Source organism: Propithecus coquereli, unplaced genomic scaffold, assembly GCF_000956105.1.
Source record: "Propithecus coquereli isolate 6110/MARCELLA unplaced genomic scaffold, Pcoq_1.0 Scaffold88, whole genome shotgun sequence".
Lineage (NCBI taxonomy): Eukaryota > Metazoa > Chordata > Mammalia > Primates > Indriidae > Propithecus > Propithecus coquereli.
The window spans coordinates 1,956,440-1,971,578 of record NW_012155062.1 but is presented as its reverse complement, the minus strand read 5'-3'; the positions used below and the strand labels follow the sequence as shown (position 1 = coordinate 1,971,578).

The window sequence follows — 15,139 nt, the reverse complement described above, 5'->3', positions numbered from 1 at the left end:
CAATGTATAGGATAACCAGTAAATACTGAAATGAGATAGGAACTCAGTCTTAAATCTTCAAATTTAGTTCCCTTTTCACTTAATGTTACTGCACAAATCATAGCAGGTATTTTAATACATTAACAATAATATTCTTATTCCTTAATTGATTTAGAATCCAGAAGTAAATTTTGTTGGTTTGCGTTCCCATAAATCTACTTGAAAACAAAATTATTTTCATAAATGCATACAGCTCTCCAATATCAAATGAGCCTAAAACTAGAAAGGTAAGATTTTATTGTAATTTGAAAACTAAATCATACTTCATACACCTCCTTTGAACTTGACAATAAGACCCAAATGACTAACATTGTACACCATAACTTTATAATTGGTATTCTTTAGCAAATACTTTAACTTATTAAAAGTATGTAACTGAAGGAAATATTACTTCAGCTGGTATTGGTCAATATTATTAAAAGATGGATTTTCTTCCATTAATATCACTTTGCAAGAAAATATACAAATTGTCCCTATGGGCTATGCATCAAATGCTGACATCTTTTAAATCACATTTTGAGTTCATTTTTTTAAACTATGAAAATAAGTGTTTATAAACTTAAGCAATAAAAATTAGCACTTCAGCTTGTATTTAAGTACACAAATCTATTTGGCATTATTCATTACCTGGAAAATTTTCACATAACACTTCTATCGGTGTAGCTCGTTTTGTATCTCCAATTTTCTGATATCTCTCTTTTAATGTGTCAGCCTAAAACAAACACAAAAAAGAATCCTGAGAATGTGGTAATTTTAGAATTATTTAGCTGGAAAAGAGGACCTTAATAAATCTTAACATTTTATGAAATTATGAAATTCAATAAGGAAACAAAAACAATTACCTTTAAGCCTTGCCAAGGAAGACTGCCTCTCAGAAAGTACATGAACATATGACCTAAAGCTTCTAAATCATCTCTTCTACTTTGCTCTGAAATAAAAGAACATAAATTTCACTTTTCTCTACTAGTTAAGGATGCAAGAATGGAGAACTGATTGTTTCATTATGTATAAACTAATTTCCAAAAGTTCGATATATAAATACAAAATACAGATCTAGTGGCTATGGATGACAAAATCATGTCTAGTTAAACGATAATGTTTTTACATTAAAATTACAGTGCATCTTAAAAATATGCCACTATGATTTTTTAGATGCTATTAGAGATTTATTTATGTATTTAGATCTCTATTCATGGAAATAATGGCCAAAGGAAACAGGATTTCATGGTCAAAGAGAGTCACTGTGTGCTACAGCTCTGACTTCAGATTCAGAACATAACACATTAAAGGTTCTGAGAAGCATAGAGTTAAAAATGTTTAACTTTATTTAACACTGCATTTCCTAAACTTATATGAGCACAAAACTTCCATCACACATACTCTCCATTAACATTAAAAACAATTAGTATTGTGTATATTTTAAGAAATACTTGTGTTCGACATATACCAACATTAATAATCCCCCCACTATCACCAAAAAATCCCACTAGGACAAATTGTCATTTTCAAGCTGTTGTCTTAGTAACAAAATGTTGTATAGCACATAACTGCATGACAATCACAGACCAAGTCAGGGAGACATAATATAAATATTTGCTGACAATGATATTTAAATTTTTTGACACTGAAGTTAAATAGTTAAGATTTCTTGATGTTTTAAAATAATACAAAAATGCTAACAATGAAAGAAAAATAATACTTTACTGAGAGGATGTTTGTATCCAAAATATTTTATCCAAATGAATAATCATACTATCAACGCAGTACTAAATGCTTTCGGAAAAGTAAACTTCAATGTATGTATCTGAACTAGGGTGAAAGGGTAAGAAAAGGTTTTAATTTTTACTATGTGTATTGTCAAAACATTCTATTCTTCTATAACACTTGCTACAGTTTAAAAATAATGTTTGTGTAATTATTATTTAATTACTCTCCTTCCACCAGACTGCCAGTTGCAGAAGAGCAGTTTTCTTTTTGGCTCACTAGCCTCAGGACCTAGCGTGATGACTGACACAGAGCAGGCACTCAACACACATACTACTGAAATAAACAAATGGGGCTGGGTGCAGTGGCTCGCGTCGGCATCCCAACACTCTGGAAGGCTGAGGGAGGACTGCTTGAGGCCAGAAGTTCAAGACCAAACTGAGCAACATAGAGAGACCCCTGTCTTTACAAAACATTTAAAAATTTAAGAAAGAAAGAAATGAATATTTGAAAATATATAATATTAAGTACATGTCCCTTTCCTATAAAGCATAGAGAAAATATCTAGAAGAATATGCAAAATTGATAGTAACTAGGGCTATGAGATTGAAGAACTAGAGAAGGGACCTCACCTCAAAATTCACATTTCACATAAAATGTAGTAAAATGGAGAATTTTTCTTTTGTTTCTTATACTTTTACAATAAAAATGTAAAGACATGCTATTAAAAATAGCTAACTTTTCTAAAATAAGTAAAGTGGACTTAAAGTTCATTTTAAATTCACTAATGAAAGTGGGGATATGAATAACATGAATAAAACTAGTAATGACTAGTTTTGACTAGTAATGACAAAAATTTCACTTCATTAGGTTCTGAGAGTCTTAAGAATGAAAAGCCATGCAAAGAGAAAAATATTTCTGAACTCCAGCTGAGAATCCAAATCACCTCCAAAACTTTATAAAAACTCAGATGAGCAGGCTTACTGCTAGCAATTGATTCCTTGGGTATGAAGTACGATAGAGGAATGTACATTTTAAAAGCTTAGCAGATGATTCTGAGGTACAGCCAGATTTAATAACCACTGAAAGAGAAACTTCACTGAAGTATAATTAATAACATAAGAAGTAAAATTCATAATTTACATATATTAAAATATACTCACAATAAGGGGACGGTTTGATAAGTTTTGACAACACACACCCGCAAAACTAATCCCACAATTAAGAAGCTTTTTTTTTTTTTTTTTGAGACAAGAGACTCACTCTGTCACCTGGGCTAGAGTGCCGTGGCGTCAGCCTAGCTCACAGCAACCTCAAACTCCTGGGCTCAGGCGATCCTCCTGCCTCAGCCTCCCAAGTAGCTGGGACTACAGGCATGCGCCACCACGCCCACCTAATTTTTTCTGTATTTAGTAGAGACGGGTCTCACTCTTGCTCAGGCTGGTCTCAAACTCCTGACCTCAAGCACTCCTCCTGCCTCGGCCTCCCAGAGTGCTAGGATCACAGGCATGAGCAACCGCACCCGGCCAAGAAGCATTTCTGTAATACTGGAAAAGGCTCCCATGTCCTTTGCCTACTATCCCCTTTTACCCACACAGTCTCCAGCCTCAGGCGACCACTTAACTGCTTTCATCACTACAGATTAGGTTTTTTAATAGAGTCTCACAAGAATGGAATCATACAGTATAGATTCTTGTCTGAATTCTTACACTCAGTGTGTTGTCCAGATTCATCGATGTTGTTGTGTGCGTCAGTAGTTTGTTACTTTTTATTGCTGAGTAGTACAGCACAATATATTTATCCATTCACCTACCGATGGACATTCGGGCAGCTTTCCATAAGGTTTTCATTTCTCTTGGGTAAATATCTAGGAGAGGGACTGCTACATCATATGGTAAGTGTAGGCTTAACTTTATAGGAAACTTCTAAACTGTTTTCCAACAGGGCTATGCCATTTCATATTTCCACCAGCAATGTATGAGAGTTCCAGTTGCTTCAGGGCCTGTCCAACATTTAGTACGGTAAGACTTTTTAATTTTAGTGCCTTTAAAGTCTTAGCATACTATGATTTAATTTGCATATCACTGGTGACTAATGTTGGTGAACTTCATTTCATGTTTTATTTCACACACATATTTTTGTGAAGCATTTATTCGAATATTTTGCCCATTTTTGAAATTGGGTTATTTGTCTTATTAAAAAGATATGAGTTCCATGTATATTCTGGATACAAGTCATTTTCAGATATAAGTTTTTGCAAATACTTTCTCCCTCTAAGACTATAGCTTGCTTTTTTTCTCTTGAGTATCTTTAAAAGAACAGAAGTTTTACATTTTGATGAAGTCCAATTTATCACGGTTTCTTTCCTCTTATTGTTTATGCTTTTTTAGGTGCAATCTAGGAAATCTCTGACTAACCTCACAATCACAAAGATTTTCTCTTATTTTTTTTTCTTCTGGCAATTTTATAGTCTTTGTTTCTTACATTTAACTCTATTATTCATTTTGAAGTTTTTTGTTGTTGTTTGTTTTTGCTTTTGGGTGTAGGGTAAGGGTTTAGATTCATTTTTTTAATATCGATATCTAGTTATTCTCACACAGTTTTTTGGCAAGACTATCCTTTCCCCTTGAATTGCTTTTGTACTGTTCTCAAAAATCATTTGACCATCTATGCATGAGTTTATTTCTGGACTCTGTATTTTGACCAATTTATCTATATCTATCTTCATATCTATACCACTCAAAATAAGTAGAAGAAAGAGGAAAACAATAAGTGTCAATGACCAGACAAGGACCAACAGACAATCAATAGAGAAAACCAGTGAAAACAAAAGCCATTTATTTGAAAAGTTCAATAAAGTCATTAATACTCTCACTAGGCTAAAAGAAAGAAATACAAATTACCAATAGGAACAACAAAGGGAGCATCAGAACAGATCCTATAGACATTAAAAGAATATCACAAACCAACATTATACAACAAATTCAACAACTTAGATGAAATGGGACAAATACCTTGAAAACTATTAATTACCAAAATTACCTGAAGGAAAAAAATGTGAATAGCTCCATATCAACTGAAGAAATTTAATTTATAATTTAAAACCTTCCCAATATATAATCCAAGGCCCAGATGGCATCACTGGTGAATTCTCTTAAACAGTTAAGGAATAATACCAATTCTACACAAACTCAGAATTAGAAGAGTTCCCAACTTACTGCATTACCCTGTTACCAAAAACAGACAAAGACATTACAAGTAAAGGAAACTATAGGAAATATTCCTCATAAACACAGACACAAAATCCTTAAAAAGATAATGATGCATCATGACTAAGTAAGTTTCATCCCGGGAATGTAAGTTTGATTTAACTTTCAAAAATCAATCAATGTAATTCACCACATTAATAGAATAAGATATAAATCGTATGATCATCTCAGATATAGAAAAAGCACTTGACAAAACCCAACATACTGTCATGATAAAAAAAAAAAAAAAAAAAACTCTCAGACTGTCACATTTCTGTAGCCATTTTAGAAAGATGAATGGTCAAAATTTGTTTTTCCAAAAAAAAAAAAAAAAAAAACTCTCAGAAAACTAGGAACAGAAGGAAAGTACTTTATCCTGACAAAGAACAGCTATAAAAAATGTACAACTAACAATTCCTAAATGGTAAAAGACACTCCTAAGATCAGGAAGAAAACAAAGATGTTCACTCTCGCCCTTTCTATTGAGTATTATACTGGAGGTTCTTACTAGTACAAAAAAGCAAGGAAAACAAAATTAGAAGATGCTTTTCTACTTAAGAATCCTACTCTCATATCTCAACTTTTTTCTCTGTCTAGCACTATTTCCATTTCAATCGAAATTTCAATGTTGGCGTGGATGTGGAGAGATAGGAACACTCATGCACTGCTGGTGGGACTGCAAACTAGTGCAACCTCTGTGGAAAGCAATACGGAGATACCTTAAAGAGATAAAAGTAGAAGCACCATTCGATCGAGCAATCCCATTACTGGGCATCTACCCAAAAGAACAAATGATGCTCTATAAAAAAGACACCTGCACCGAATGTTTATAGCAGCACAATTCACAATTGCAAAGATGTGGAAACAACCCAAATGTCCATCAATACATGAGTGGATTAATAAAATGTGGTATAGGTATACCATGGAGTACTATTTGGCTTTAAGAAACAATGGTGATATAGCACCTCTTGTATTCTCCTGGATAGAGCTGGAACGCATTCTATTAAGTGAAGCATCCCAAGAATGGAAAAACAAGCACCACATGTACTCACCAGCAAATTAGTATTAACTGATCAACACATAAGTGCACATATAAGAATAACATCTATTGGATGTCGGGCAGGGAGGAGGGGCGAGGGGGGAGGAGGGGACGGGTATATGCATACACACAAAGAATGCAATGAGCACCATCCAAGGATGGACACACTTGAAACTCGGACTTGGGTGGGGGGGAGCAAGGGCAACATACATAACCTAAACATGTGTACCCCCATAATATGCTGAAATAAAAAAAGAAAAAAAAAGAAATTTCAATTCAATTTTAAACAGAAAAATTTTTCATTTTTCATCAACTCAAATTTATCAATGTAAAAAAATACAACAGTGCCTTACGTGGAAACAGGAAACTTTCTACTATACATCTACACATTTCCAAAAGTAAACTTATTACTGTATTTTCTATTTCTGTTTTTCAAAATGAAAAACAATGAGGTCAAAAGCCATGTGAATTAAAAACTGAATACAAACATGACAAAAGAGCTCAAACAACAAAAATTCTCCCTGAAGAAAGTTTAAATCATTTCTTATAAACAAAAAATTAAAATTATCTACTAAAAGCAAGTAAATGTTTTACTTAATATTTCCTTCTAAGATATTAAAAGTTACTTTCCTTAGCACTCCCCAAAAACAAAAACACATCATCCTCAAAAGTCATTTAGCTCATATTTTCCAAAATTACGTAATAAAGATGGGTTTTTTTAAAATCAGAACACAAATCTAAAAGGAAAAGAAAAAATACAATTATGCAAGACAATATGCAGCAAAAACTCACTACTCATTAATCCGAATACCTAATCTAGCAATATCAAGAAAACCTAGAAATTAAGAAAAAAAGAGTCTTCTGAGCAACAGAACCACATACATTTACTTAACTCCTAGAGAAGTTCTCTCAAAATCTAGTACTCTTAATTTAGATATAATTGCAGTAAGTTTGGCTATCAGGTTAAAAGCAGCAAATCAAAAGAAGAGAAAATCAAAGTGCTACCAGCAGTAGGTATACATTACAGTATGTAGGTATACTACATGCAATATCAAAAAGAGAAAATACAGTTGAAGGCCAAAAGAACCACACACACAAAAAGAATCTATTAAAAAATACAAATAGCATTTTCTCTAAACTTATTTAGATAAAGCTATACATCCTAACACTCTCCAACTGATCATGAGAATACCACTATATAATAGTAATTATGCAAAAAATATTTGCTGTGAAACATCAGGAAAAAAGCCAATTATGCTCATTGTATGTTTTAAAAAAAGAATTATGTAATACATTTTAAACTGTTAAAATATAATTGTAAAATGTAAATACATGTTTTTAAACTTTAAAAAGTTGTTTGAGGCCGGGCGTGGTGGCTCACGCCTGTAATCCTAGCAATCTGGGAGGCCGAGGCAAGTGGATCGTTCTGAGCTCAGGAGTTCAAGACCAGCCTGAGGAAGAGCGAGACCCCGTCTCTACCAAAAATAGAAAGAAATTGGCCAAACAACTAAAAATAGAAAAAAAAAATTAGCCGGGCATGGTGGCACGTGCCTGTAGTCCCAGCTACCTGGGAGGCTGAGGCAGGAGGATCGCTTGAGCCCAGGAGTTTGAGGTTGCTGTGAGCTAGGCTGTCGTCACAGCACTCGCCCCAGGCAAGAGAATGAGACTCTGTCTCAAAAAAAAAAAAAAAAGTTGTTTGGGTAGCTTAAAGAGCAGGCCTCAGGAATTTGGACAATTAACCTAGAAATTAAATTATATAAATCACATCACAGAATGACAGCACAGAAAGACGGCATTTTTGGAACACCATGATTCTGTGATTCCTTCTCTCCTATTCAGAGAGCTTACCTTCCACTTAGAAGCTTGAAATATCACTCTTCTTTGGAACACAGATTTTTATTAACACAAGCAACTCCCAGTTTATGCCTCAAATCCTAGTCTTTTTATTCTTGAATAATAATGAATAATTTAAAAAACAAAAGAATTGATTTTTATTTCAAGACTACTCACCAAAGAAAAATACACAGTATTTACTTAATCTTAACTAACTACAGTAAGAGAAGACATAAAGAGGTGGAGAAAGTGATCCGAAGGAAGATTATAAAATAAGGTTCAAAGCAGTTGACAAAAATCTTTAAAAAAGATATTAAAAAGCAGACACTTGATCAGATCAGACACAAAAATAACAATTCAATATAACAATACTAAAGAAAGCTTTCATTCAAATAGACTGTGGATATCCATATCTGTCGCACATAGCTTTATCAAGATTTTATCCTGGTCAGTGACTTAAGCAGATATGAGAAAGGTACAATAGTGAATCACTGCATCTGCTTTCTGAACATAAATTACCTACTTAAGATCAATAGATACCACAACAATAAAGATGCAAATTCCTACAGTGTCATTTTACACTATTCTCCCAGATTAGAAACATCTTTTTCCTTTTAAAATCTGATACAGTGTCAGTCTACAAAAAGCAAAAGTACTTATAAACCCATACAATATTCCTCTGACCAAATTCTCTATTTTGAAAAGTTTATGTAAGCAAGAAGTCCTTGAATGCACAAGAATGAATGAATGAATAGATGAGTGGAAGAATGAATAAGGCTTTAAAAGTAATCACCAAAATCCAAGAAAACCAAGGAGGGCAGAAATTAGATATCTACAAATTAAAATCACATTAAAAAGTCACATTGTCTCTGTTCCTCTTTCTTCATCTCTTCCTGACTCCTCACAAAGCCAAGTACTCTTAACTTAAAATGCCACTAAATATTCTATGTTCACAGGCATCACGAGCTTATAGAATACTTTAACTCTTCAGCACCCAAATTCATATTACTTTAGCTTACACTTTTTTAAAATAGGAATTCACGTAATCTGACAAACAAATTTTTTCTCTGTCAATATTACTCATCAACTCCCGAGTTTTACATGAATACTGAGAAGCAGGGCTTTTATAAATGGGTAAAAGTAAACATTAAAGCATTTGCCATTTGCAGTACTTGTCAAAGAAATACTTTTTTGTGTTCTTCCTGAAAGAGGAGTAAAAAGAGATTATTGCAGTAGCTAAATGCCATTTCCTAAGCTCTTAAGACTTTTCCCAACAAAGACAAACATGTCAGACTCACTTTGCCATTTCTACAAATAGAATGCTTGTTACAGTTACCATTGTTCGGATAAAGAACATTAGTCCCTTAAGGAAGTTGTGACTTCATGTCTCACAATAAATTAGCAGTGAACCTTTGTTAGTTGTTATTAAATAGTCTGTTAACAACTCCCATGAAATGAAAATTTCTCACAGACACCGTACATGTAAATACAGGTATGTCTGGTTTTAACTGAAGGCATGATCCTGGACGTTGTATATCTACCCAATCATATTTTAAATCTATCAGGAAAGTTTGCTATTAAAAGGCACTCCCTGAAAATATTATCTGAATAAAACTTGTGTTTTATAATTTTAGATGTTTGAAGCTTTTCTTTTTTAAGGGCAAATTTGTATTTTTCAGGCATTTCAGACATCTGAAAAGAAAAAAAAAAATCACGAGTCTACCACCAGGCAGGCTGTTAGGAAGGATGCCAAGTGCTATTTAGTTCTGACTGAGAAGCAGAGCAGGGACATGCAGTACATAGGAGGTCAGGTTGGGGAGAATGGTTAGAGAAGCTAAGATTAGGAGCTAGAAGTTGGATTAGATGACTTCTAAGGTCCTGTCCAGATCTGTGATCATATATTTTAAGGTACTTTTGAGCAATGATGATGGATATAAACTGATTGGTTTACATTTCTGTCTATCCCTTGTGAGTGAGATGTCAGGAACCAGAATCTAAAAGCAAAAGATTAAGTTTATCTTTCCTCTGATAAGAACACTAACCATAGGAAATACAATCAATCTACAACTGATTTTTTAAGAAACACACATAATTAATTCAATAGGAAAGAATGCGATATCATAAAAAGAACTTCAACCCCTATCTCACATCACATAAAAAATTAATTCTAGATGGATCACAGATATAAAAGTAAAAGCTAAAACTACAAAGCTCCTAGAAGAAAACATAAAATGTCTTGATCATAAGGGGGTAAATATTTCTTAGGAATCAAAAAGTTAAGACTTCATAAATACTTAACAGTTTTGCTCATCAAAAGATACCTGGAAGAAAATATACACAATACATTTATATGACGAAAGAATTATATCTAGAATATATAAAGAACTCCAGCAAATTAACAATAAAATGATACACTTCATAAAAGAAGATACGCAAATAGCCAATAAATACATGAAACAGAGCTCAAAAACATTAATCGCAGGGAAATAAAATATCACCACATATCCACAAGAATAGCTAAAATGAAAAAGACTGACAACACCAAATACAGTCAAGAATGTGAAACAAATAAAACTCTCATTCATTTCTGGTGGAAATAAAAAAAGACACAAACACTTTAAAGGATAGGCACTTTCTTATAAAGTTAAACAACACCTACCATATGACCCAACTGAAAACATGAGCCCACAAAAATATTTACAAAAATGCCATAGAAGTTTTATTCATAAGTCAAAAATTATTAACCCAAATGTTCACCAATGTTAGAATGGATAAACAATTTGTGGCATGTTTATGCAACGGAATACTACACGGTATTAAAAAGGAACAAACTACTGACACTTGCAACAACATAGATGAATCTCACTGACACTATATTAAGCAAAAGAAGCCAGATGATCCCATTGATATAAAGTAACAGAATCAGCAAAGCCAATCTATGGTGATAGAAATCAGATCAGAGGTTGCTTCTGAGAAGGTGGGGACTGACTGAGGAGTAAGAGGGATGTTTACAGGATGATGACATTGTTCTAAATCTTGCTAGTGGCTGTGGGTTATACACTGTGTCCATTCATCAATACTCACAAATGGAGTACACTCTAATGTTGTATACTTTACTCAATGTAAATTTTATTTCAAATAAAAAAGAACTCTTTTTTATTTCAATTTCAATAAAATAAGAATTACAAGCATTATAATTCAAGTAGGTTTGCTTTTCACAAAGTGGTATCATTTGGCAATTCTGAAATTACTTTCTGAGTATCCTAGGCTTCTAAAAACAAATAAGTATATTCTAAGTAGTTATAGATTTCTCGTTGGCAAAAAAAAAAAAAGATACAACTATAGAAAAGGGAATTACTTTTTAATTACAAAGGGAAAAAAAGAAACATTTCAGTGAGGCAACTTAGCAGACATCACCCTAGGTAAGTGATCGAAGTGATCGAAGCTACTTGGAACCAAGTGACATCATGTGTCACTTGACATGATACACTAAATACTACCATCACTTCTGTGATATCTGTGCTAAAAATGCATACCCAAATCTAGTCATGAAGAAATAACAGACCCCAATTGAGGACTTTCTATAAAACATCTGTGCTCCTCAAAGATATTAAGGTCATGAGCCATGAAGAAAGGCTGAGGAACTGTTCCAGATGAAAAAAACTAAAGGTGTACAACAAATTAATGTGTGATCCTAGACTGGATCCTGGACCAAGCGGAAAAAAATCTACAACAAACCCTGTAAGGATGCTATTACTTTTACCCTTTGTACAAGTAAGAAACCCCCTTTAAAAGGTTAAACAACTTGCCCAAAGTCATGCAGCTCTGCGGTTCCTAACCCGCGGGCTGCCTGTTAGGGACCAAGCTGCAGAGCTCCACGTCCCCCGTGCCCTCTCCCCACCCACCCCATTCGTGGAAAAATTGTCTTCCATGAAAATTAGGAACGAGGGGACCACACAGCAGGAGGTGAGCAGCGGGTGGGTCAGTGAAGCTTCATCTGTATTTACAGCAGCTCTCCATCGCTCACATCACCACCTGAGTCTGCCCCTCCCGCACCCCATCCCTCCATTCCTCCCACCCCCGTGGAAAAATTGTCTTCCATGAAACCAGTCCTTGGTGCCAAAAAGGTTGGGGACTGCTGATACAGCTAGTATAGGTAAGCCAGGATTAGAAGCCAGCTCTGTCTACCTCTAAAGTATATGCTTTGAGCATTATACTTCTTAGGCAGGTTGCTATTTCCATGGCTAGCCATATTAAAAAGCTATAGTCTTAATTAAGATTTTTCACATACACTAAATTCAGTTAAAATTAGGTATTCTGTCATATTCTTTAATAGAAATAATCAAATGCCGTATCAAAGTTGAATATTTCAAGTTATCATAGAAATAAAAAAGATATAGCAAATGTAACAGCTGTCATTCATTTATTCTACAGCAACTTACTTTAAAAGTTTTCTTGAAATATAAATGAAAGTAAACTCTAGGTAGATGTGATAAATGAAAAATACAATGAAATCTATTATAATCTGCAACAACAGAACCATAATAACAAATAAAAACTCACAATGTTAGCATAACTGCTGAATTCAAACTTCCATACTTACGAAAGGTACACATACCTTTTCCTAAATGTGTGTTTATGCTCATATATCTAGCTGTTCCTGTAAGGCTCTTGTGTTCTCTGTATGGTATGTGTTTCTTTGTCTCTGGATCAATATATTCCTTTGCCAAACCAAAATCTATAATATGAATAACTTGCTGGGTTTTATTTCCTGGTCGTCCTATTAAGAAGTTCTCAGGTTTTACATCCCTGTATATTAAGTTCTTTGAATGAACATATTCCATGCGAGAAATCTTGGTTTAAGAAAAAAAAGAAGAGACATTTTATTTTGGGCTTTGACTAGTCCAAGAAAGCATGATAGAGGGAAGACAGAACTTTCACAATAAAAGCAACATAAAAAGAAAAAAATGAGAAATTATTTTCAAACCTTTAAAAGTAACATGATATATATATATATATTATATATATCCAATTATGATTAAAAATTTTTGCCTTTATTATTATAGTCACTGAGAAATGAAAGTGTTTGAATTTTATGAATTCCTTTCATATCAGTAAGTCTGACTTAATCAACACTTTCAGAGGATGCTACCTCATAAAATCCAAAAGCTTTATTGATACAAAATCTTGAACTCAAAAGTATAACCAAGTATATGCAAACAGTTGCAATTTATTCTTCCTTATCAGTTCAATAATCAAGCAACTTTTATAACTATATTAAAGAAACCTAAGAGTCAAAACTGTTAAACAAAAACAACACCATTCAGTATTTCTTTCTTTTTCTCTTTTATAACTTGTTTCATTTTTTCTTAGGTATTAATACTTAAAAATAAGATCTTAAAATTAGAAAAGATTGGAATCCAACTCCAATAATAATATAATACATTATTGTTTCCCATATTCTCAAATAATGTTCATTGTACAAATTGTCACAAAATAGAACATGACAAATAAGAAAATAAAACTGCTTCATTTACTCATGATCATGGTTAACAATGCAATGTAAACATATAGTTACATAGGCCATTCTAGTTTGTTTATTTAACAAACTTCAGATCATATAATATATAATATTCTATTACATATACTTTTAATTAATGGTATATTATAAGCATTTTCCAGGCCATGAAATATTTTTTAGTATGTACTTTTTAATAGCTGCGTATTATTTTATGGCTATTAATAATTTATTCAACTAATCCTGTTATTTCTGCACATTTGGGTTGGTTCTTCTTTTATTATAAATGTCCTTGCACATACAGCATTAAATATATCTGAATACTTCCACAGGATAAATTTGTACATGTGGAATTAATGAGTCGATGGATAAAAACAATTTTAAGACTTCTACAGCACACACCTATTGACATTTATTTCAAAACTACCTTAAATCATCCTCTAAATTATTATTCTATGGGTTTTCTAAAGTTTAAGTAATTTATTAAGACTCCTTCATTTGTTTGTTGCTTCTTTTTCTAGGTCATAAAGTCTATTACCAAGACTAAGAATCCACGTTTCTGAGAGTTTTCTTTTGAATTATTCATCTTCTACATGAAAAAGGTACTATTTAATAGAAACAACTTAATTCTCAAATTGAGCATTCTTAAAGTAGTTAAGATATAAATTTTCATACAAATAAATACACCTGATTCAGTCATTTTAAGTTATATGCATCCTAGAAAGACAATATGAAAAGCAGAAACATTAATATTAGGTCAAATGTTCTGTAAGATAATGTCCCAAAACTTTAAACTTTTAATATGCATCATTCAAACAACTTGATACACCCTGTTTTACTTACCAGTTGTATAGCTATCATGAGAACTGTTTTAAGAGAAAACGTTCTGTCACATAAGTCAAACAAGTCTTCCAAACTGGGTCCCAGCAGTTCCAGCACCATAGCATTGTATTTACCACAAGGGCCAAAATAGTAAACTTGAGGTATACCATCTAGGGGAAAAGAAACAGTTATTTAATAATTTCATCATCTTAAATACTAAGGTTTTCTTCCTAGAAAATCAATAAACAATTTTTTTAATTTCATAGTTTCAAGAACGGCAGCAGTATTTTTACTTTTTGCAGATACACAATGAACTTTTCCTGACCAAACCTCCTTCCTCCCTATACCTTCTCCTTCATGTTCACATTGTAGCCTTGTTACATCTCTACTGCTGCTGCATTACCAAACTATATTATAAATAGTACTTTATTGTTTCTCTCCACCACCTCACTATGGACAAGACCTAGGCTTTTTAGTCTTATATTTCCATGTCCTCGAGAAATTCTTAGCACATAGGAAAGATTCCATTTTTATTGAACAAGGGAGTCACTGCTATCTTTAATAACTCTGTGATAGGCATACTACTAGATCACCCCTCAAGATTCCCATCCTCTGGTGTATACACCCTATATAATCCCCTCCCCTTGAATATGGGCAAGATCTCTAGGATTTTACCCATGCAACTAGGCTAAGTTATACAGCAGAGACGATATAATTAAGGGCCCTATCTGTTGACATAAAGTTAAGCACAAAGAAGGGGCTTTAAAGAACGTGTAGAAGTCAGAGAGACTGGAAACAGCAGAGCAGCTCTCCCATTGACCTTAACAGAGCAAACCACCATGTTGTGTAAAGAGTCGCATGGCAGGTAGAAAGCCTCTAGAAACTGAAGGCCTCAGTCCTATCGCCATGGGGAACTGAATTCTGGCAAGAACTTCT

The 15,139-nt window shown here is 33.4% G+C and overlaps 1 protein-coding gene across 1 annotated transcript in view; it reads right to left on the bottom strand.

Moving 5' to 3' along the window:
• Nucleotides 1-15,139, bottom strand: part of CSNK1G3 (casein kinase 1, gamma 3) — a 100,375-nt gene that overhangs the window by 30,784 nt on the left and 54,452 nt on the right. The window contains exons 2-5 of the mRNA XM_012664323.1: nt 14,225-14,373; nt 12,482-12,716; nt 882-967; nt 667-751 (exon numbers count right to left, since the gene is read on the bottom strand). Of these exons, the coding sequence (XP_012519777.1) occupies nt 667-751; nt 882-967; nt 12,482-12,716; nt 14,225-14,323 (505 nt within the window). The 5' untranslated portion in view covers nt 14,324-14,373. The remainder of the gene's footprint in view (nt 1-666; nt 752-881; nt 968-12,481; nt 12,717-14,224; nt 14,374-15,139) is intronic.